The 21794-nt window shown below is 32.3% G+C and overlaps 1 protein-coding gene and 2 pseudogenes across 1 annotated transcript; all 3 read right to left on the minus strand.

Moving 5' to 3' along the window:
- Positions 1-8318: 8318 nt before the first annotated feature.
- Positions 8319-10229, minus strand: LOC130825924 (laccase-17-like; annotated as a pseudogene).
- Positions 10230-10612: 383 nt separating this feature from the next.
- LOC130826273 (serine/threonine-protein kinase Nek6-like) lies at positions 10613-16346 on the minus strand (annotated as a pseudogene).
- Positions 16347-17640: 1294 nt separating this feature from the next.
- Positions 17641-21188, minus strand: LOC130826274 (chaperone protein dnaJ 6). The gene is made up of 8 exons (XM_057691875.1): positions 20819-21188; positions 20148-20246; positions 19950-20051; positions 19365-19424; positions 19155-19261; positions 18997-19079; positions 18175-18262; positions 17641-18060 (listed from the first exon to the last, which is right to left on the minus strand). The coding sequence occupies exons 1-8, from the start codon at positions 20945-20947 to the stop codon at positions 17856-17858; spliced, it is 873 nt and encodes a 290-aa protein (XP_057547858.1). The 5' UTR covers positions 20948-21188; the 3' UTR covers positions 17641-17855.
- Positions 21189-21794: the final 606 nt, after the last annotated feature.

Consider the following 21794-nt stretch of genomic DNA (forward strand, 5'->3'; position numbering starts at 1 on the left):
TTACATGTTAGGCCCTACTTGAAGATTGTTAGCCAATAACTATAAACAATAGAATGGATTGGATGCATTTAATTGGGAATGGTGGTTTGATATTAACAATAAACAATGAATAAATAAATATAGTTACCTGAGTCAATGGCACCCCAAATCAGATGACGGGATTGGTGAAACATGACAAATTCTAGAGAGAAAATCTTTGAGGGTTACATGCAAACTACAATCTATTTTTTGTTCAACTAAAAAAGTAATTAAAATAAAGTATGTTGGGCACTTTTAATATGGTTTTACTCTTTTGTCTCCTGTTATTCATTAAAATTGAAACATTTTGCATTTTTATGTGAGAATTTTTAAACTTAAATGTTTAATTTTAATAAGACAAAGAAAATATGAATTGAGTCTGGGCGATGGATGACAATTGACAAGTATCGGTTCCACAGGAGACGAGGCAAGAGTTTATCACATTGCGTTAACAATCCATTAATTTTGCTCCCTCCCTCTCAAATTAATTTGCTACAAATTTTTTAATATTGTCGTTTGAAATTAATTGCTATGATTCTTATTATAGACTAACATTTAAATTATCTAATTACCATAGTATATAGATATTATTTTGATTAATTAATTGTTTGAAACCAAGGAGACACGAAAATGCATAATTTGATAACCAATGTTTAGTGATCTTTCAGCATGGTTTTATTTGTTTGTTTTAACGTTGGAATTTCAAAATTTTGAAATGAGATGCATTATTTTATTCAGAGAAAAGTTGGCTTTATTTTTCCTAACAAAAATCATCATTTCCTTGAGAGAGTGAATGAATTAGATTGAACCTACTGATTGTTTTGCCTTAGAAGTGTAATCATTAATCAACGGTAAAATCAGTTTTAATCAATAAAAATGAATTATCATCAGTAAAAAAAATCGATTTAATCAATAAAAATTAACTGAATCAATAAAAATCAAGCAAAATAAACATAACCTTAGTCTTACATCATAAATGTAGCCATGGAGGTAATTGTAAGGAATTTAGATTGGTTTTCTAAAACCAAATATGCTATTGCAATCATTCAACTGTTTAATTTTAGACTCCGATAACAAATAGAAGTGGAATTTAAGAATACAAATAATTTTTTAAAATAAGCCAATAATTTTGATATGAAAACTTAATTAATACAATCATTCAATTTTGACAAAAATAAAAGAAAAGATAAAACAATGCAAAAGAAAATACTAGAATCACTCATAACAGCGAAAAAATATCCCAATAATTCATATCATAGCAACCAAAATACTACATTATCTGAAAATTATAGTACTAGAAAATTATTGCAAATTACTCAATTCCAGAAAATATGAAAAAACATCATAGAAAGACCACCGATAAGAATTCCAGGTACAGACAACGCAGCGCCGCCATTCTGAGTCGGAGCAGGTGCAGGAGCAAAAGAGAGACTGGGTGAATTTGCCGGAGCAGGTGTAGGAGCAGGAGCATTGTGTTTGTGGTGACCATGAGCGGAGATCGAGACAACAATGGCAAGCAGAATACAGGTGAAGAACACCATGGATGAGTTATAAATTTGTGCCATTCTAGATTTCAGATTAGAGTATTTGATACACAAATCAAAATTTGGGTGTTATTGGTAGAAAGAAGATTGGGGGGTTTTGGGAGGGGAAATAAATAGGGTTTATGATGTGGGCGGCAAGAAGGGGATGCATAGAGATTAGATAGGTCTATTTATAGTGTGAGTAACTAATGGATTCAAAACCTAGGCTCGGATCTATTCAGACAATGTAATTACTTCGGTCCACTCTATACTAACATTTTACATAAGTGGATTATTTAATTCCAAAATGTATTGGTTCAATTAGATTTGAAATTATGTTATTATTAATTTTTTGTAACAACTGAATCTTTGAATATAAAATACTCAAAAATACGAAGATTAAGAGGGGGAGTAATGAACAGTCAAACTCTATCTGAAAAAATAATGCAACTAAAAGTAAAATTTGATTTTTAATTATATTACATTGGTAAACTCAAAATGTGATATTTTTTAGAAATGAACCACACTAGGTTGAATTAGGTTGATTTCTTTTTTTTTTTATCAAATTTTAGATCATACGAAACTTAATTAAATGAAAATTTTAATTATGAAATACTAAAAAAATTAAAAATTAATTTTATACAAAGGTCCAATCACATTAGTCCAAGACAAACACTATGAAAAATGGGTCAAGACTTCGTATTTCAAGAGTATAAATTTGTTTATACTTCTAGGAAGCAGTTGTGGTGAGAATCAATTTATCCCGCAAAAAAATATTATCTTTTTATTAAAAGGTGTTATTTTTAGGTAAAAAAGTATTATTTGTTTTTGAAAAAAAAAATGATACTTTTAGGTTAAAAAAATGTTACTTATAACATATAAATTCTAAAAAAAAATCACTAAATGATGTTACCTTTTTACATAAAAAGGTGTTACTTTTCGGAAAAAAATGTGTTATCTTGTATTTATATTCTTTTCTGAAAGTTAACATTTTTTTGTTAAAAAGTACCATATTTTTTTAAAAACAAAAGGAACATTTTTTTGTCCAAAAATAACACATTTTCAGTGAAAACGTAACACATTTTTATCGGAGACATTGATTCTCATAATTCTCATTCTCTATAATTCTATATAAACAATTTACTACTAGTCCATTCCGATATTCTCAATAATTAATAGTAAATTTTGAAGTATGTTCATGTTCTAGTGAGTATCGTTGGGTAAATTTATATTTTCAACTAGAGCCATTAGATCTAGATAACTTAATAGTTAATAATATGTTAAATTTGTTGTATTTTTTGATAAATTAGGTTGATTGAGATTATCAGTGGTTTATCAAATTATGAAAATTTATATTTTATCAAGGAAGTATCACTTAAAAAATAATCGATACACACATTCATATCTAGAGAGACCATATTACAACTTTTGCTCATATATTTTTTTCCATATATTTTTTATTTACTTTTCTTATAAGATTACATTTGTTTTCTTGTTTTGGATTTTCCAATACTTACGCTAATAGTTAAAAATAGTTAAAAAAATCACTCCAAAAAAAATAAATAGTAAAATTTATCAAATGAGTATGATTGATAGTGTGGTGCTTTCAATGTGAGCAATCATCCTAATTTTAATATCAATATTTATTTGTGGCAAAAGGCTATGGCAGAAAATTTTCATATTTATGGATATAATAACATTTATAGCTTGCTTATGAGTTTGTAATGTATTCTCTTTGTAATCCTCTTTCAAAAATTTGTCCACTTATGGGATTTTAATGGTAAACTTTACAATTACTCCTATATTTTATTTATTTTGCATTTTTTTATAAAAAATCATCACAACATAATTTGAATTATAATTTAAAATGATACAAAATAAATAAAACATGAGTACTAAATAAAATATCAAAACTTGCAATTAGTTTTAATTAGTGGGTTATTTAAACCTTAATTTTTTATTTCAAATTACTATCTCTATTTTTTTAAAAAAAAAATATATATTTTTCTCATCTATGTGTGAGATTTCTAAAGGAAGTATCGTTTTTTAAAAGATAAAGGATAATATAATTGTTTAATTTAAGTAGTAAAATAAATAAAGAGCTCTAATAAGATTAATAGGAGTAGTACTGATTATATTATGGTGTTATTTGTAGGATTTGTTGATTGAAGGTGTTGTTTTGGTTTCACTTTGGCAAACTCAATTTAAGGTAAAGATTGTTATAATGAGATTTAAGTTGAATAGTATTTTGGACTCTTTTATTTTTGATCTTTTTAAATATGTAATATTCTCATGATAAGATTTGAGAGCGTATTTATTTGGATAAACTATTATTGTTAAATACTTTTTGACACGTGTGTTATGGTTAAAATATATAAATGACTAATTTGATGACAGAACCTCCAAAGTTGTTAAAGCATTAATTGAGTGCCTAAGACTTTTGTTGTAGTCAAACTTAGATATGACAATGATGCTTGAACCTTAATTTTAGAGCATTTGAAACATCATTGGAAACATTGAGCATTAAATCTTGGTGCAAGGTGCATCACGTATAGCATGGACCATGGCCCATGGGGTTGGTAAGTCTAAATGGTGTTCTTTAATAACATTACTAGCATAATTTTAACCTATTATAGTACATAATTTTTATTATAATTTTCTTTAAAAACATAAGATTGTAAATCACATAATTCCCTAAACAATAGGTTACTAGTCTTAAAAAATTAAATAAATGTTTTAAAGAATAAATAAACTAAAAAAATAAAACAAAAGTATTAAAAACACATGGGGTTGCAGGGTTGGTAAGCTTGATTATTGCTTAATAAGAGATAGACACGCATGGTTCAAGTTGGGATAAAATTCATATACATTAATTAGGTAAAAGTATCAAGTATAATAGAAATGAAAAATATAAATTTCCTCCTTTTTTTTCACTTACATTTAAATCAATTTTTGCACTATTCATCATTTTATGGTAATTTACATTTGTGGCTATTATACGAGAAAAAAACATAATCATGTGCGTGGGATCTTGTTTTATTCGTCTCATCGAATATTTCATAATATTAAATTTTTAATTATGTATGACTCTAATTACAAACAATCCGACAAACACATTAAATTGCAAAAACGGTGTTTTGTGCAAGTAAAAACAACTGAAGAAATATAACAAAAAGGGGAATACATTTACATATAGGTTGAGCTAAAAGTTAATGGAGTTTACTATTTTTGTTTTTATTTGTTCTTTTCATTTATTTTTTGCGCAAATTCCAATTTGAACTTAAAAATCAAATAATTAATTATGAGTTTTTAAAAATTCTATAAAGTTTATATTTAAAAAATGTATACTGAGACGAATCTATCAAAATCTCACATGAATATGTTTTTTCATATAGATCGATGAAAAATCACAGATAAAATTTAATACTAAAATTTAAAAATTCTACTTGAAAATAACATTTTAAAAACGAAAGAAAAATTTAAATATTATGTCAGTTTTTTCTCATTAGTTTTTATATGAGGTTGGTGAAACATGATGGCACATTGACATGGTAAGTGCCAAACTGGGAGAGAGGAACGAGCGGCGGCAAATGGGAAACATCATGGCATGTTTAACAAATGTAAATCAAAACATGACATATGGAAAGCTGGAACTCCCAACTTGGAGTGGTTAGCCGCTTTCTATTTGTCGACATGGTCTTTCTCAATAACTCACCAAATTGTTTTTTTTTTTTTTTTTTTTTTTTTAGTCAAGACATTGTCTTTGTGAATAGCTCATCAAATTGTAAATACAATGAATTGCCCATTGCCCACATCTTCTCACCACCCTAAACTTCATTTTAGATGGAAATATATGTAATTAGCTTATTTTTGGATTAATAAATTTAAATTTATTAGTAATCACTTTTAAGTTATTCTTCGTTGAAAATACTTTATATTAGAGAAAGATACTATATCGCTGATTGCTAAAATAATGAGTTGTAGGCTTTATATAATACTTGATAGGTAATCCTCCTAATATCATATGATCCACTCGAGTAGGTTTATGGGGTGATCATGTGACGAATTACCACAGCCTAACATCACTTTAAAATTATAAAAAAATGATTATTTTTAATAATAATTTTAAAATTATAAATAACTACTTTAAGACATTAAACGTATATTAGGTGACTAATAAAAAATCCCATTTAAAGTTTTTTGTATTATAAAGGGTTTCTTATATAGCAGTGAATAGTGATCAAACACGTTCGGCTGGGCCAATATGCAATACTACAAGAAACCCGGCCACATGTAACAAATCATGAGCGTCACCGTTTAGATGGGTCCTTACAAGAAACCCATTTATATGTCCACACATGATTATCAAGACTTATGGACTATATAGTAAAAATAGGGTAAGACTAATATTTCATGGAAAAGATTGAATAAAGATTATACATTAAAAGCTATAATAAAATCAAATCACGAATAATAATGCTCCACAAAACACTAATTAAATAATCAAAATCTGTTTTTTATTAGTAATTCATATAAACGAATAACAAATATGTTACATACATAAAAATAATCAAAATTATGAATAATCCGATTGAATAAATATTACACAAGCACCCAAAAAATATAGAATGTACTATATTAGTTTAGTGCTTAAAAATGATAGAAAAGACAGAGAATAAAAGAGAGAAAGCAACAACAGCAGTAGAAATTGGAAGGGAAAATCCAGCTCCGGCAGCTGGTGCCGGTGATGGAGACAAATCCTGACCGTTAACCGCCGCAACAATTGCTAGAATGGCGGCGATGAAGAAGGTGAATCCATTCATGTTGATTGCCATTGATGATGATTTTTTTAGTTGCTTGACTTGAATGAAAGGAAGAAAAAGTAAAGAGAAGAGAAAATTTGCTTGTTTGTTGCTTGAGAATTGAGATGATGAATGAATGATGGGAATGTGGAGGTGGGTTTTTATAGCACCAATAGGAGGAAGAGTGGGACCCACCAAAATTAGGCTAGTTAGGAATGAGTCTATACTCATGTTATTTTATTTAAAAAGTTATTACTCTATATTAGTTTCATTTGACTTTTTGCTAATTTTTAGATGGATTAAATAAGACCACCTAGTAAGAAGAAAAAGAATAATAAGTAAATTGTTAATAGTTTTTTATTAGATTAATTATATTAAGGTAATGTGAGTAAGAGTAATAAGGTAAAAAATATTACTATAAATAGAAATGGAACTAGGGTGACTCAATTCTATTTGGAAATAGAACTAATAGAGAGAATGAGAAAGAGTATTAATAAATTGTTCTGAACTTACTATGAATGTGAGTATATAATTGCGAAAATATATAATGCACACATTTAATAAGTTAAAGAGATATCATCTCAAAACCATACGACAATAATAAGCCCAATAATTTATAAAGTGTGGACATTATTTTTAATTTACTTTCGATAAATACTATAAAATATTGAATTTTTTTAATACACATATATAATTAATTGAATATTTGGTTAACTTTATACTACTCCCTTTGTTTTAATTGAGTTGCCAATATATTAAGTGAATCTAAGCATTGCTCTATATGAACAGATAACTTAAACATGGAGATCCTTTAAAAAAATTAAATGTGGAAATAAAAAATTTAAAAAAAAAGAAAAAAAAAGCATTTTGTGGGTGGAACTTAAAAATGAAATTATAGCAATTTTATAAACATAATTCATTTTGAGCATATACCACTATACACGAGTCTGTTGTTGCTTTAGATAATACTTTATTCGTTTCAATTTACTTGCAATATTAGGTTTTTCACGCGACCCTATACACTAACTTAATCCTTGATATCTCTAATTATGTATAATGAAAAATTATAAAAAATTGATATTAATAATCTTTATAATGAAGCGAATTCAACAAGATTTCACTTGACTATATTTTAACGTATAGATTAAAAACTAATTACAAATTAACAGGGATGAATAAAAGTGTTATTTTTACTAGTATTGTAACTAAGTACTATAGATATTGAAGGAGTATTATTCTGGATTTTTCTGAAAAGGACTGACAGACTGACAGAACCAATAAGATTCTAACACGTTGTAGTAAGTAGGGAGAATGAAGCTGTCAGAGAGATTGGTTGGCTTATGATTTGGTCTAATAAAAGAAGATGTGTTACAGTCAACAATGTACTGGATTTTTTTTAAATTTTGTTTAATTTTAACGTCCTTGGACGGCGTTAATATAATGTAAATTGGGGATGTAATAATCAAGTCCCTATGTATAATGATGATTGATGATAATGTATGGCATGTTCTGGCTGTTCACATGTCATGTTGCTGTTTTTTCTTATTTAAGGTTGGAATTTAGATTTGATGTTGGACTCAATCAAGATACGCGTTATGATTAGAAAACGGATTAAAAATGAATATTTTGGTAAATTTACAGGAAAACAACCAAAATATGTGATGAGAAGAAAAGATAAGATAAATATTAAAAATATTTCACATGTAAGGAATATCACACATCATAGATTATAAACTTGTATATAATGTTTGATGGATAATCCTTCTAATTAATACTTCTACCATAGTTTTAGAAAAAAACGAACATCATCAAGTGTCTATGCAATCAACACTAATTATGTGGGCTTGCGGGTACGAGCCTACGACAGCCCCATGGTATGCTTACACCTGTGGACCCCATATGTTGATTTAGTGAAGAATTGTTACTATTTAACAATAATGCGTAGGTAAGAATTAAAGAAAAAATATGAGTCATAAGAACATAGAAATATAGCAAACCTCATATTATGGATCCAGTACATTTATATTTTCTAGTCATGGTTCTTACTTCCTTGAATAGTATCTACACATGCTCGTAAAACATTCTATGTACAAAATATTTTTGTATCACTTTCATCATATAAAATTTTAAGTTTGATTCATCAAAATATAATTAAACACTGTACAATAGAGAAAAACACACTTCCTTTTGGAATTCATAAAAAAACACTCTAATAAATCTTTGCAAAAGACCCTATATGAAGAAACTTGTCACAAAACAACTTCTAGCACTTAGGCAAATCACATGGTGGTGGTGGGAGCTTTTGATGAGGCAACTTTCCATCCTCAACTACCCATGCCATCTTCAAACCCCAGCTGGTATGAACCTCTAAATGGCAAAGCATGAACCATACTCCTGCATACATTCCCCCCACAAATTTGTACATTAGTTAACTTTTGTACATTCGTAAATTATGTTCAATTAAGCATTGATAGATTTAATTTAGTTCAATTCAATTCAGTTAAAATTTGAAAAAGATAAATATTGTAGTACTCATGGGGAATCTAGGCTCGGCTGTCTAGGTTGGCTCGTGTAATTTGATTAAAAACTAAAAATATTAAACTGCATAATAGATAACACAAAAAATAAATGCAAAGTTGGTTATACACAAACACATAGGTGAATATTCGACCTATCTTATATAGTATTATGGATTCACTACTAGTACTTATATTGGTGTTTATTGAAAGCAGCAATCATTAACTTAAGCTTCGAAGGGTCACATATTCAAACTGTCGTTTCAAATGAAGCATTTAGTACTTGGCACCATATATGAGAAAAACATATATTGTAGTTACACTTTTAGTCTAAAGAGCTCTCATGTGAGAGGGCGTAATAATGTTTATAACATGCTAACAAAACATAAAGACTGTAAAAGCTTTCCAGAACATAGAGTATTTCCAAACCTTGATTATCTGCAAGGAAACGAATTGCAACCCACCCACCAGCAGGTACACCAACAGTATTCCTTTCAACAGGGTCAACAAGATTGTACTTAAAAAGATCATTTTTTAGGATCAAAATTCCCAAATCCTTTTCTAACGACATAGAAATTGAATCCATGAAGATGCAGGGGATGAGTCTCAGCCCCTAGGATCCTAGTATCCTGCAACACGAGCTCGACACTTGTGTTGTAAGGAAGAACCACCACTTTCGTCCCCTCGATCACCATCGTGTTATTAGAAGGTGTTCCGGTGTAGTTAAATGGGATAAGTGGATTAACAGGAAAACTAGTAGAAAAAATCCCATTAGATTGGTGGGGAAAATGTGCTTCTAGAAGAACTTTTGAAGGCATAACAAAGGATATATTGTTTACAGCAGTATTAAGCCTTGACAATTCGTCACATGATCACCCCATGGACCCACTTGTGTGGAAACACCCACAGCGCACCCGTGGACTCAAGCCCACAAACCCACGTATAATGAGCGCTGGCATACCCACAAACTCACCAAGCATTATATGCAAGTCCACAACCCAATATTTTAGCAATGTGTGATTTTCCTCACATATGAAGTATTTCAAATAAGCAGCGGCAAACATTGTGGAATGACTTGGACCTTGACATGTTTGCTTTTCAGGACATGGGTTTGTTCCTAACTCAACTGTGAAAAACAAATGTTTATATACATGTTTTGGTACATTAACAGGGTATTCTGTATTTCCTAGGCTTTTAAGTTTGGTTGTAAAATTGGTAACAAAAGATGTGTCTCTTAGAGGTGGAAGTTTGGGCTTATAAACAGCAAGTTTCTTGAATGAAGTTGATGAGTTCGGGATGTGATAGTGAAGGATTCCAGTGACTGTTGAGTTGTCGAAAATGCCATTTCCGGTTACATAAGGGCGAGCCATCATAAGGAAGTTGGCATTGGGGTAATAAGGCTTGGTTTTGAGCAGTCTCACAGGATTCACTAATTGCCTTGCGAATCACGAATAGAAAAATGCGAATTGTGGTCGATTTTAGGTTGTTTTTGAACCATTTTGAGCGAATCGCAAATCCAAATAGGCGAACTAACTAGTAAATTATGTTTCACTGGTTTTGAGTAGAACATTGGTGGTTTGACCTGGTGTTATGATAATTGTGTCTGTTTCAAAGGGCTCAACATAGATATGTTCTGCTGTAATAAGAGTGTGATTTGCTGTGCTGAAGAATAGTTCATCATTAAGTGCAGCATTTATTAGTCTAAGGAGATATGTTTTGCCTGGTTTTACATTCAATTGGAATGTATCTGCACATGCACATATACTCGATTAGTATTTGTTAAAGTATATAACGTATATCTAGGCTTCAACCATAAACTTAAGCTTATCGTATACAATGTCTAATTGCTGAGCCGACTTTCTTTGACTCAGCTTAAGTAATTGCCCGCTGCTAGTAACAACGGGCCATTTGCGACATAAATTCTGAGATGATAATATGAGATGATTTAAAAGAAACTTACTAAATATACCAAAATCAACTACTCTTGTGAAAAACCGTCTCTCAAAGAGACGGTCTCAAAACAAGAAGCCTACATTCTTATTTTCTCTTTAATTTGTATTAATTGGGCTATTCCGCCCATATATCTGATGGGTCTCTCGGAGAGACCGTTTCTCACAACAATTTGTGTACCAAAATATAAATGTGACATTGTTTAAGATGTTGATTGAAATTGTATTTTCCTTTTGATTATCAATCTACTCAACACATACACAATCCACCAAATGCTTATGTATGATACATTATAAATAGTGATTTTAGACAGGTTTACAACACAATTAAGACATTTATATAATGTACACGAGTCGACAATCAAAATGTTCAAACCAGCACGCTGTTGAAAAAATTCGAAAATTCACTCGATGAAACCACATCCTATCGACATTCTTACACACGCACGCATAAAAATTCACCCAAATCACATTTTAAGGACGAACAGCTATAGAAAATGCACTACAACATCAAGTTTAGGTACCTTTTGACGATTTATGCGCAGCAATTAAGCTTTTCGTAGCCATATTGCAGTTTCCCGGGATGATACAGCTTCTTCTCCAAAGGGTTTCAGAACACCAGAAAGTTCGTTGAGTTTATCTTCTCTAAGTAGATGTGCACATAACTCGAGCAGAGACTCCAATGCATCAGCCCTTTGGTGGCCTGGAATTTCAGGCTCGCCTTTGGTCTGCCCCGCACTCATTGCTGTTAGCGTCTTCCTCAGCAATGAAATTTCTGCGGGTGTTGGATTCATTGTTGCCATTGCCATTACCCGACTGCGATGAACAACCGGTGTCGAGTGTCTCAGCTCGATCTGCACATTTGGATGGAAGCAAATCGACATTTTCCGATGGCATATACTTTTCTGTAGGCTGATCTTTACTAATTTCGTAACTTTCCATTTCCCATTGTGAATTGGGTTCAACATGCTCGGTTTGTGTAGCTGATAATATTGAAGTTTCATCGATGTTTAGGGGTATGACTTCTTCAATTTCCTCCGTAAGATCATGGATGTCGTAAAGCTCCAATAGATCTAGTTTATCCACATTCTCAATATTATCATCTACCCATTTCGGAATTGATTCGCCATCAAACATGCTGCGCATTGTTCCATCAACGACAATTTCCTTGGATGCATTTGTGTCATGAAGTTCGGGTGAGCTGCATATTCTCATTTCCCCGCCTAAAGACTCGCATTTCGAATTTTCACTACCGTCACATCTATCTTTTAAGTAGCTCACCGGATCAACCCTCTTCGTTTCAAGGTTTTCCTCCGAGATAGCAGATGTGGACGATTTGTCACAGTTCCGCTGATTCATAGCTACAACATTACTGATCTTGTCGCATCGTTCAAAATTGGCAATTGACTTCACGGCTTCATGTTCTCTCTCAGTTCCTTCCTTGCTCCTATTAGGTTTACCAGACGAAAGTCTCCTAGCAGTCTTCTACTTCGAGTTCGGAGACTTGACTGGAAGATAGGTAGGGGAAGTTGCGTGACACCTGACTAGATACGGCTGCAGGTGGGGATGTCTCAAAATCTCCAAAGCCTGGTAAATGGTGCAACAATATTAAGATCCATGCATCAAGCCGATTCAAGAACAATGTAACGATAGACAAGATACTGAAACTCACAGTTGGTCTATGCTCTGGGCATTTTCTTAACATGGTTTTAAAAAATTTTCTGGACGGAGAAATATGGAGAATAAATGAAGCTGACATTTGATTTCCGAATTGTATAAGACGGGTAATAGGAAGCAAGAAACAAATATAGACGATGGCGAAATTCAACTTTTCGGATTTTGAGACACTTACAATGTAGAAGAGTACATAATCGGAAATGGTGACATGATTGATCGATTGATCTTGTTTATCAGACTAGTTATGTCCTGTTTCATTTCAAAAGAAATGAATCAAAATCACGATTTTTACCATCCAAGAAATAATAAATAATTCGAGTTTTTCAGCACGAGACTTACATTAGCTTTGAACGCTGGTTGATGTGCTGCAATCTCAAATATACAACAGCCTGAAGCAACAACGTAAATCAGAATAGCGAAAGTTATATATCAAAGTTTAAAGAGGCACATTAGTAGCTCGGTTGATTACCAAGTGACCATATATCTGATTTGTAGCCATACGGTATATCTGCAAGAAGCTCGGGACACATGTAATTGAGAGTACCAAAAACCTATGCATGGCAAGTCCAAAAACAAAACGATTCATCGGGAAAGCTGAGTTAACTGTTCGCGAATTATGAGCCTATATTAGTAGGAAAAGCCAAGGGTCAATATCGACTTACCCAGGTAGCAAGATCATCCGGCTTGAGAAGTTTTGCAAGTCCAAAGTCGCCTGTATACATCCAGTACACCATCACAAGAGCGTAGAATACTTCGATTTCGAAAGAAAAAAGGATTTACGGACAATTAAACTTACCAAGCCGGATGTCGTTTTCCCTTGTCAAGAATATGTTGGAACACTGACGGAAAACATGGTTATATTACAACTCATATTAGTTAGCTACACTGACGATATTGAGCCTAAAAAACAGAACGAACACAAGAAAAGAGTCTGCGTTGAATTCACAAACCTTAAGATCTCGGTGTAGAATACGGTTGGAATGTAGGTAATCAAGAGCTAGCAACAATTGAGTCACCCAGATTCTCTGTACCCAAAACTACATAAGGTTTACATACTTATGGTAGGAGTTGTACGAAATATACTATCTCGAGTTACCTCCTCCGAAAAATTTCCTCCTCTCGCCTTCCTAATGATCTCAGCCCTGATAATCCAGAAAATCATCCCCAATTAGTCATTTTTAGATTGCATTCAAAAGGATTGTTGATATTGAGGGCTTGTACACAACAAGACCCACACAAGACCCGCATAAGAGGAGAGTTGGCTACACATAAGTCTGATGAGGTTTCATCCTAAAACAAGTTGGTAATAAGAGTAGCCCATCAAGCTCATATGTTAGTCAACCTCTCACTAATTCTTCGATGTGGGATAAATGTGGGTTATTTTTCCAACAGATTTCACTTGTTACAAAATAACGGTTCACCAAACGGATATTTTTAAATGGCAAAAACAAAGGGATGCTAGCTGCTTACATATCACCTCCTTCACAGTAGCTGGTTACAATGCATACACAACATTCCTACAACAGAGAGCGGAAAAAGATTGAATGATTCGAATGAACACCCAAATTGTTAAATCATAACATTGTTGTTAAAGAACTTCATAATTAGTCCGTTACTTTTACTTCCGCACATTTCCTTTTATGAAAATGTCTTTCTTCAATTCTTATCCACACATTTTTCTCCTTTTAAATAGAATCCACCCAATTCAAAAGTCTCCAGCAGTCCGCAATCTTTGTGTCAATTCCCCTAGTTGCAATTTCAAAAGAACATAGGAAGTACTACATTAAAAGCCTAAGGTCAAACTAGATGCATGGTCATGGTCATGGTCACGGTCACGGTCACGGTCACGTCATCAACCAAACGTCCCACACAAAGTCAGATTCGGGGGAGAGGGAGCGGACAGATCATACCCATACCCCCTCAAGGGAGAAGGCGGAAGAAATTCGCGCAATCAAATAAAACCCCCAGGTAGTGAGAATCCTACGACATGAGAGATCGATAGCACCAAGACAGCGTAGGCAAAATAGATGCATAGCCGATTAATTTCCATAGCTATACTATGTAAAACTAACATAAACTGCCAAAATGACATTATTGATACCAATAATATGTAGTGTCTCCATATATACCTGATCCACCTAAGAATCTTTATACTCAACAATTTATGGATTATTTAGCTTAGAAATCAACTCCATCTGCAAAGAAAAGCAGGCCCATGCCAAAAAGTAAAATGTTAGGTAGTTTAATGAAAAGCACTAATGTTACAAAATTTCAAAGCTCCAACAACCATCATGAAAACATTCCAAAAAATTCTAACTTTTGGTCAACAATTCATAATAAAGGAAGAGAAAGAGACAATCAACTAAAACCATATAAAAGCACAAAGTTTTCAACCAAGGGGCGGAGCAAAAAACTAACAAAAGAATTTTACGACCTTGTGCGCTTTTCGTATTTGATTCTCCTAGTTTGTACAAAACTTTCAATCACCTTTTTCTATCTTAATATACTCTTATATTATACTTTATCATATTATGTACTTCTATCATTTAGAAAATCTATGTGGTTAGACATGTTACACATTGAGGTGTTCAAAAAAGACCCAGTGATTCGATATTCACCTGACCTTGTAATCGAACCCGATTTGACCTGACTTAAAATTCGATTTATGATTACATAAAAACCAATGCGGGCACAAACTTGATTTTAAACTGACGCGAAAAACTCGACCCTAAATCAACCTGAAGACCCGAATGAGCACTTACATGATGTTCAGAACCTCCCATGTTTTCATCCACTCAAATGCCCTTGTAAATTTCAAGCAGTCATATGCAATTGAATGTGCAATTGAAGATCAAAGAATTACTCACCTCTTGAAGAGCTGTTTTCTTAAACTTCTCAGTTTGCTTAGCCAAACGTATCTTCTTTAATACATACCTAAAAATACATGAATCATTACCACTGACAACAACTTTCATTAACAACCAACATTTTTTATAAAAAAAGCACTAATTTTTTACAAATTTCGTTGCATTTCAGGGGTCTTTAATAGAACCCATTTCATCATTGATTCCCCTCCCTTGAATAATAGAAAATAAAACAAAAATGATAGCATATATTCAAGGTTTTAAAAAAAAGGGCATTTGAGAATCATGGGTTAGTCTAGTAGCTTAGAGCTTTCCTCTGGCCATTGTGACATATGTTCGATTCTCCCCATAAGGACTAATCGCATTGTCTGTAGAAATTATCTAGCCTAATAAAAAACCCCTTTAAGCCCTTTACATAACTAATGTGGAAAACAATCAAGCAAAATCATTAACAAACATTGAAACATATAAGGATTATTAAAGAGAATTGTCATGGGAGAAGAAGAAACTCACTTCTTTTGGTCAGTTTTATGGAGAACAAGAAAAGTAGTCCCAAATGCCCCTTTTCCAAGTTGCTTAATTACTTCATATTCATCCATCTTAGACTTCATTTCTCCATTTTCAGCTTCCATATTGAACTCAGCCCACAAAATCACAGAAATTTGGCCAAAGACTGAAACCTCCACAAAACTTTTCAAGGATCTAAATATCTAATCCTGCTTGGGAATTTCAGTGAAGACCTCAATCCTGATGGAAAACAATGGAATTAGCAAAAAAGTTAAGAAATTTGACTATTTGAACATAAAAACACATGTAAATGTTTTACCTTTCACTAATTTTTAAACAGAATGATACAAAGAAGAAAAAAGAAAGAAGAAAGAAGGGAAGAACAGCAGATAAAGGTAAATTGGAGAAGGAAGCAGTTTATTAGGAGTTCATTCGAGAGAAAAAGTGGTGGAAAAACCCCCCACAAGTTCAACAGTTACAAGTAAGGTAACTGAATACTGAATACTAAAGGCAGGCTTTCGAGTACTCGTTTATTTGTACTTCCTCCGGTTGCAAATTTCGGCAAAAATAATAATATTTATTGATCGCTCTTAATTTGCGATTAATTTTTAATTTATAGATTAAAATATAGTCAAGTGAGATCTTATTTGATTCGTCTTATTGTAAAAATTATTAAAATATTAAATTTTTATAATTTTTTATCATACGCGTGAAAAAGTTGCAAGTAAATTGGAACGGAGAAAGTAGGAAATTATTAATGGTACCTTTACAATTTTTGTACTTTATTAATAATACCTCTAAAATTTTTCTATTGTTAATGATACCCTCGTGTTATTGAGCGTCTTACAATCGTAACCTTTTTAAATTTTTTATATCCAAAACCGTAAATTTTTTTTCAATTTAAAACATAAAAAAAATAAAAGAAAAATAAAAAAAGTTAACGGTTTTGGACGAAAAAAAATAGAAAAGGCTACGATTGTAAAACACTCAATAATAAGAGAATACCATTAATAATCGAAAAAACTTAGAAAGTCATTAATAAAGTGTAAAAATTTAAGGGTATCATTAATAATTTCTATTAAGTAGAAAGCTGATTTGGCAAGTTTTGTACCATTAAAGTTGATTTACCGTTGGTGACTTTCTGAGATTACACTCATCAATTTACAATGATAACTTATTCTTCATGCATATAAATAAGATAAATTGATAAAGAAATGTGTTTGGTACATAAAATATCTATAGCTTATAGCGTGTTTAGTAGGGGGAAAATAAATTAATGTGTAAAATTAAATAAGAACATGGAGACTATTGTCAAATAATGAAAAAGAACAAGTGCTATAAAATAAAGTTATACTTAAAAAGCTTCATGAACATTTTTGTTTTTGTTTCTTGTATCAAATCGAATTTCGTTTCAAAATAAGTAAAATAAAAGGAAACGACAAGATTTTGCAACATGAAAAACCCAAAGGTGTCCAATAGTAGTCAGATGTAGTATCACATTGCAATTGTTCCCATTCCAAGTAATGAAAGATGTGTAAATGAAAAAAAAAAAAATTTTAAATGTGTAAATGAAGAACAATTTGTGGTTACTGGTGAGCTAGTTAGTAGACTTCCCTAGTCATTTGTCAAACCTTCTAATCACACCATGATCATCATATGATCATATCACAATGGTTTATGTGCTCACTTAGATCAGAATACTTATCGTGTTCATGACCAGGCACCAGATTGATGATGCACCTGGCCTAAACAGCTAAATAAGAACAATGAGTAACAAGCAAGCAGCAGATGAAAGTAATACTTCTATATTACAAACAGCAACAGAATATCATGTTCATGTCCTCAAGTAGACATGAGACAGAGGGAGGAATTTAGACATTGGCCGTAAGCTCCTGACTGAGCTTTGGCACCCAGAACATTCAATTACAAAAATGTTTGATTAGGAAGACCATCTGTTTTTACAGCCTCGGAATAATTTTTGCATTCAGAGATGGCCAAGCTACTTTTTCCTAGATTTCTTCGAGGACAATTTGCTCTCCAGCTTTTTCTGTGCAGCTTCAAACTCTTCTTCAGTGGGTTCTGAAGAACATTGCCCTCCATATTTTTCCACCATTGAGTTGAACATTGAATCAAAACGATCTTTCCTCTCATTTCGCCGCTGACTTATGATTGCATAAAGATCAGAATCTGACTTCTTTCCTGACCTAGAGATCAAAAAATACAAAAAAAAAGAAAAAATAAAAGCCATAGGATCAAGTTTTGTGAACATAATCTCTTGAGGAAATAAGATTAATGTGATAGCAAATGGTTATACATACTTTCTCCGCTTCAAAGGGCTTGTAGGTGGTTTCATTTCAGATACCTCTTTAGCCCATTTCTTGTAGGATTTAAATTCCTTCAACTCTCCTGCAAAGCAATTTGCATAACACAATCCATTACAACAATAACACCAGATCAACTACATAATCTACACAAATATTGCACTAGTGCAGTGCTTAATCAATGTCAATGAAGAAAAGATAACCTACATCATGGAAGTGTAAGCCCCAAGCACTATGCATTATATCCTTTAACCGTACACTATGGTCTTTATAGTTATGAAAATACCCATTTCGCTCCTATGTTCCTACATAGGCCAGAAACTTAATTTCCTGATGACAGATGATTGGACTCCAAGAGTCTGTACATACTCAATACTTTAAGGTGAATTCACAAAAAATGACCTTTAAGCTTTCTTAAGGGGAGTGGGAAAATGGTATGGTCAAGCAAGTGTGGGCACAAAGAGATAAAGAGGAAAATTGTCCAAAAAAAGGAGTCATGAAATTAGTGGGGCATCCAAAAGTCATAAATGTCGCAAAACGAGAGGGATAAAGGGAGTATTGCAGAGAGCTCATGACCTAAACCTCATAACCAACAAGCAACAGCGCGTAGCGCTTTCATAAGACTAGTAGTGAGGTGGTACTAGCTTGTAGCTTGTTGGGAACTTCAATCATTCATAAAAGTTGTCATAATCTCTAGATACAAAATGATCCTCATAAAAAAAGTATAAGCTCCAAATATCAAATTCAAAAACCATGCCATCTCCATTCATCAGCAATCAAAATTGATGAATCCCACTACGGACAGCTCAAATATGTTACCTGATGCTATGGCCTCGTCAATTATATCCTTAAATCGATGAGAATCCAGCTTAGCATCCGAACATAGCATTGAACAAAAGAGCCTATAGTCCAAAGCAGTCAATACGTTAAACTCATCCGTCAATATAGAATGAAAAGCACAAGAGGAGGATAGGTACCTTCTCATATTACCCTTGCACTCCTTGTAGAGGTTGATTAAGTCTTTTTTCTCAGAATCAGATCCCCTATAGTTTGCTTCAAACTCTTCAATATCAGCCACAGTGACCTGGATGTACACATTTATTTCATTTTAAATTAGTTTACAACAAGATAGATCACAGGACCTATCTGCCAACAATTCTGTCCACTACAATGTAAATGTATATAACCTTTTTGTACATTGCTCTGAAAAAATTCTGCAGATTTTGAACCACATCCACAGCAAGATCCTACAAACCAGATAAAAAAGAAAAAAATGCAATCAACATCGCATTAACATGTTGAAGATACTTGTGACTTCTCATCTCAAAATAAAGTGCATAATTAAAACTATGAAAACTCCCAGACAAAATGTGAAGAAAGCAACTCAACCAAAAGCTTAAACTTATAGTTGAGGCCCCATGATATGTTATATTATCAAACACACCCCTCACACGAGAGGGCATTGGGCTAGAAGTGTGAATGCAACTTATGCCCTCCTCATACATAGTGCTAAATATCCACTTGAAAATAAGGGGTGGATGAGATTCCAAACATGTAACCTCTTGATACAGCTAAAACAATGCTTAGCTTAGACATTCAAAGAGCATTCACATGTATAAGAAAACATTAACCAATTTTTCCCCTCCAAATTGGTATTCTAACATACACCATCAATGCACATACGTGTTTGTTAGCTTCCAAATTCAGATACAACATATATCACCAAATCTGAATAAAGGGAACAAACTCAACAAAGTATTTCAAGAACTTACATCATCATCAACCACACCAGTCTGATCATAAAGGGCTCTTTTCTCCTCATCACCAAGAATAGATATCACCTTCTGCAGCTGTTGAAATTTCTCCTTTGCATCCTGTAATAGAAGCAAGTAGAAAATCCATTTATCATAAAAGAAAAGACAATCCACAGAAAAAAGAACTGGAATATTCACAAAGGAAAAGGCCAAAACCTCATCATCAGGGTTCTTATCAGGATGGAGTCGCAACGCCAATTTATGATATGCTTTTCGAATTTCCTGTTGAGTTGCAGTTCTTTCCACACCGAGAACCTTAAAATTCATGATTATCAACCATCAAGACAGTATCTTCATTGCAACACGGAAAAAAAAATGCAAAACTCTCAAACTATTAAATTGCACAATTACTAAGTATTTAGTCGAAATAGAAAATTAGTTTATAGCATAATAACATATTCTAAATGTTAATTTCACAAGTAAATGCAATAAGTTAATCTAGTAAGTTCATTTCGTGCTTGTTAATCAAACTATGAAATAATCACAACAGGTTAAACTTTATTTCTGCAAATCACAAATCCAGAAACTTTCGAATGTATACGCGATTCGCAATTCTCGTTTAAAAAGGGTTTGCAAAACATGATCTCCAATTCAAAAAAGTCCTTCCATTCTGAGTAATTATTTTCCGATTCACATAAAACTTCGCAAATAAGATACTAAAAGCAATTAAATCTCCAAAACAAAACTTCGTTGAATTAGGGTTTATAATCCTCCTTTGCGTTCGTTTCTTAATTAAGCAGCCAAACATGACATCAAGAAACGGGTATCGAAACCCTAAAACTAAGCAGAATATAGACATAAGTGGTGAAATTACTCAAAATTAGTACCTCATATAGGCTTTTCTCCGAGTTAGAGATACCACCTTCATCCATCTCAGCGTCTTCTCGATGGTGTTTGTCTTCACCTTCTTCAAAGGTAGATTCGACAGAAACCCTAGTCTTTTTCTTTTTCGCCATTTTTATGGAAACTTAAGGGGTGAGAAACGTCTAGAAGTGGAGAATGAGTAAGTTTACTCTTGAATCTGGTGCATACTTAACAAAATGGAAATCTTCCCGCCATTTCTCTCTTCTTTACGTCCTAATGTTTTGGGGTTTCCCGCTCCCACACCACATATGTGCATAATATCCACATCACACATTTGTTCCTTTTCACTTTGCTACCAAAAGATTTTGGCACAAAAATGAGAATGATTATTGTATTTAGTGTTAATAAAGAAAAAACATTTCTATAAATTTTTAAAGTAGTGCTCATGTAGATAAGATTTAACAATAAGCTATTTTGTTTTTCATTTGGAATTTACAAATCTCAATGTGAGCTAAAACAATTGTTGGAATACTATAGTTAGCCACAACTACTTAATATATTTGAGACTTGGATCAATCTGAGTAAAAAACAGTAAAAACTAAAAAAGAAAAGTTATAATGAACATTTGGATATAAAATTATCGTTGGACGTTGATTTATTTTTAGAAAATTTGTTAATAATAATTTTAACTCTGTCTCATTAATTCAAAAAAATTTATAGTATTGGTAAACTCAAAATTATCCTTACAATTGGTGGATCCTTCTCATAAAGTAGATAAATTATAATTGATATTTTGTCAGATTTTTCTCGTTTTTATTGGGAACAACTTTATTTTAGTGAAGTAGAAAAATAAGTGAACTGCATAACATCGTCATAAATATTTTAACCATGCATTCCTATTTTTTTTTCTAAATTCCCCTAACCCATATAATTAAATGATAATTTTAGACATATTTAAAGGAGAAAGCTGACTTTTAATTCTTTATTGCGATTTTGTAT

Source organism: Amaranthus tricolor, chromosome 10 (assembly GCF_026212465.1).
Source record: "Amaranthus tricolor cultivar Red isolate AtriRed21 chromosome 10, ASM2621246v1, whole genome shotgun sequence".
NCBI classification, from domain to species: Eukaryota; Viridiplantae; Streptophyta; class Magnoliopsida; order Caryophyllales; family Amaranthaceae; genus Amaranthus; species Amaranthus tricolor.

What these genes read in the sequence shown, in the direction of transcription:
- LOC130826274 (XM_057691875.1), bottom strand. Translation starts at nt 20,947, where the DNA reads ATGGCGAAAAAGAAAAAGACTAGGGTTTCTGTCGAATCTACCTTTGAA. An exon ending in ATAAGAACCCTGATGATGAG is followed by an intron (nt 20,052 to 20,147) that starts GTTTTGGCCTTT and finishes CTTCTATTACAG; the next exon opens with GATGCAAAGGAGAAATTTCA. An exon ending in CTGGTGTGGTTGATGATGAT is followed by an intron (nt 19,425 to 19,949) that starts GTAAGTTCTTGA and finishes TCTGGTTTGTAG; the next exon opens with GATCTTGCTGTGGATGTGGT.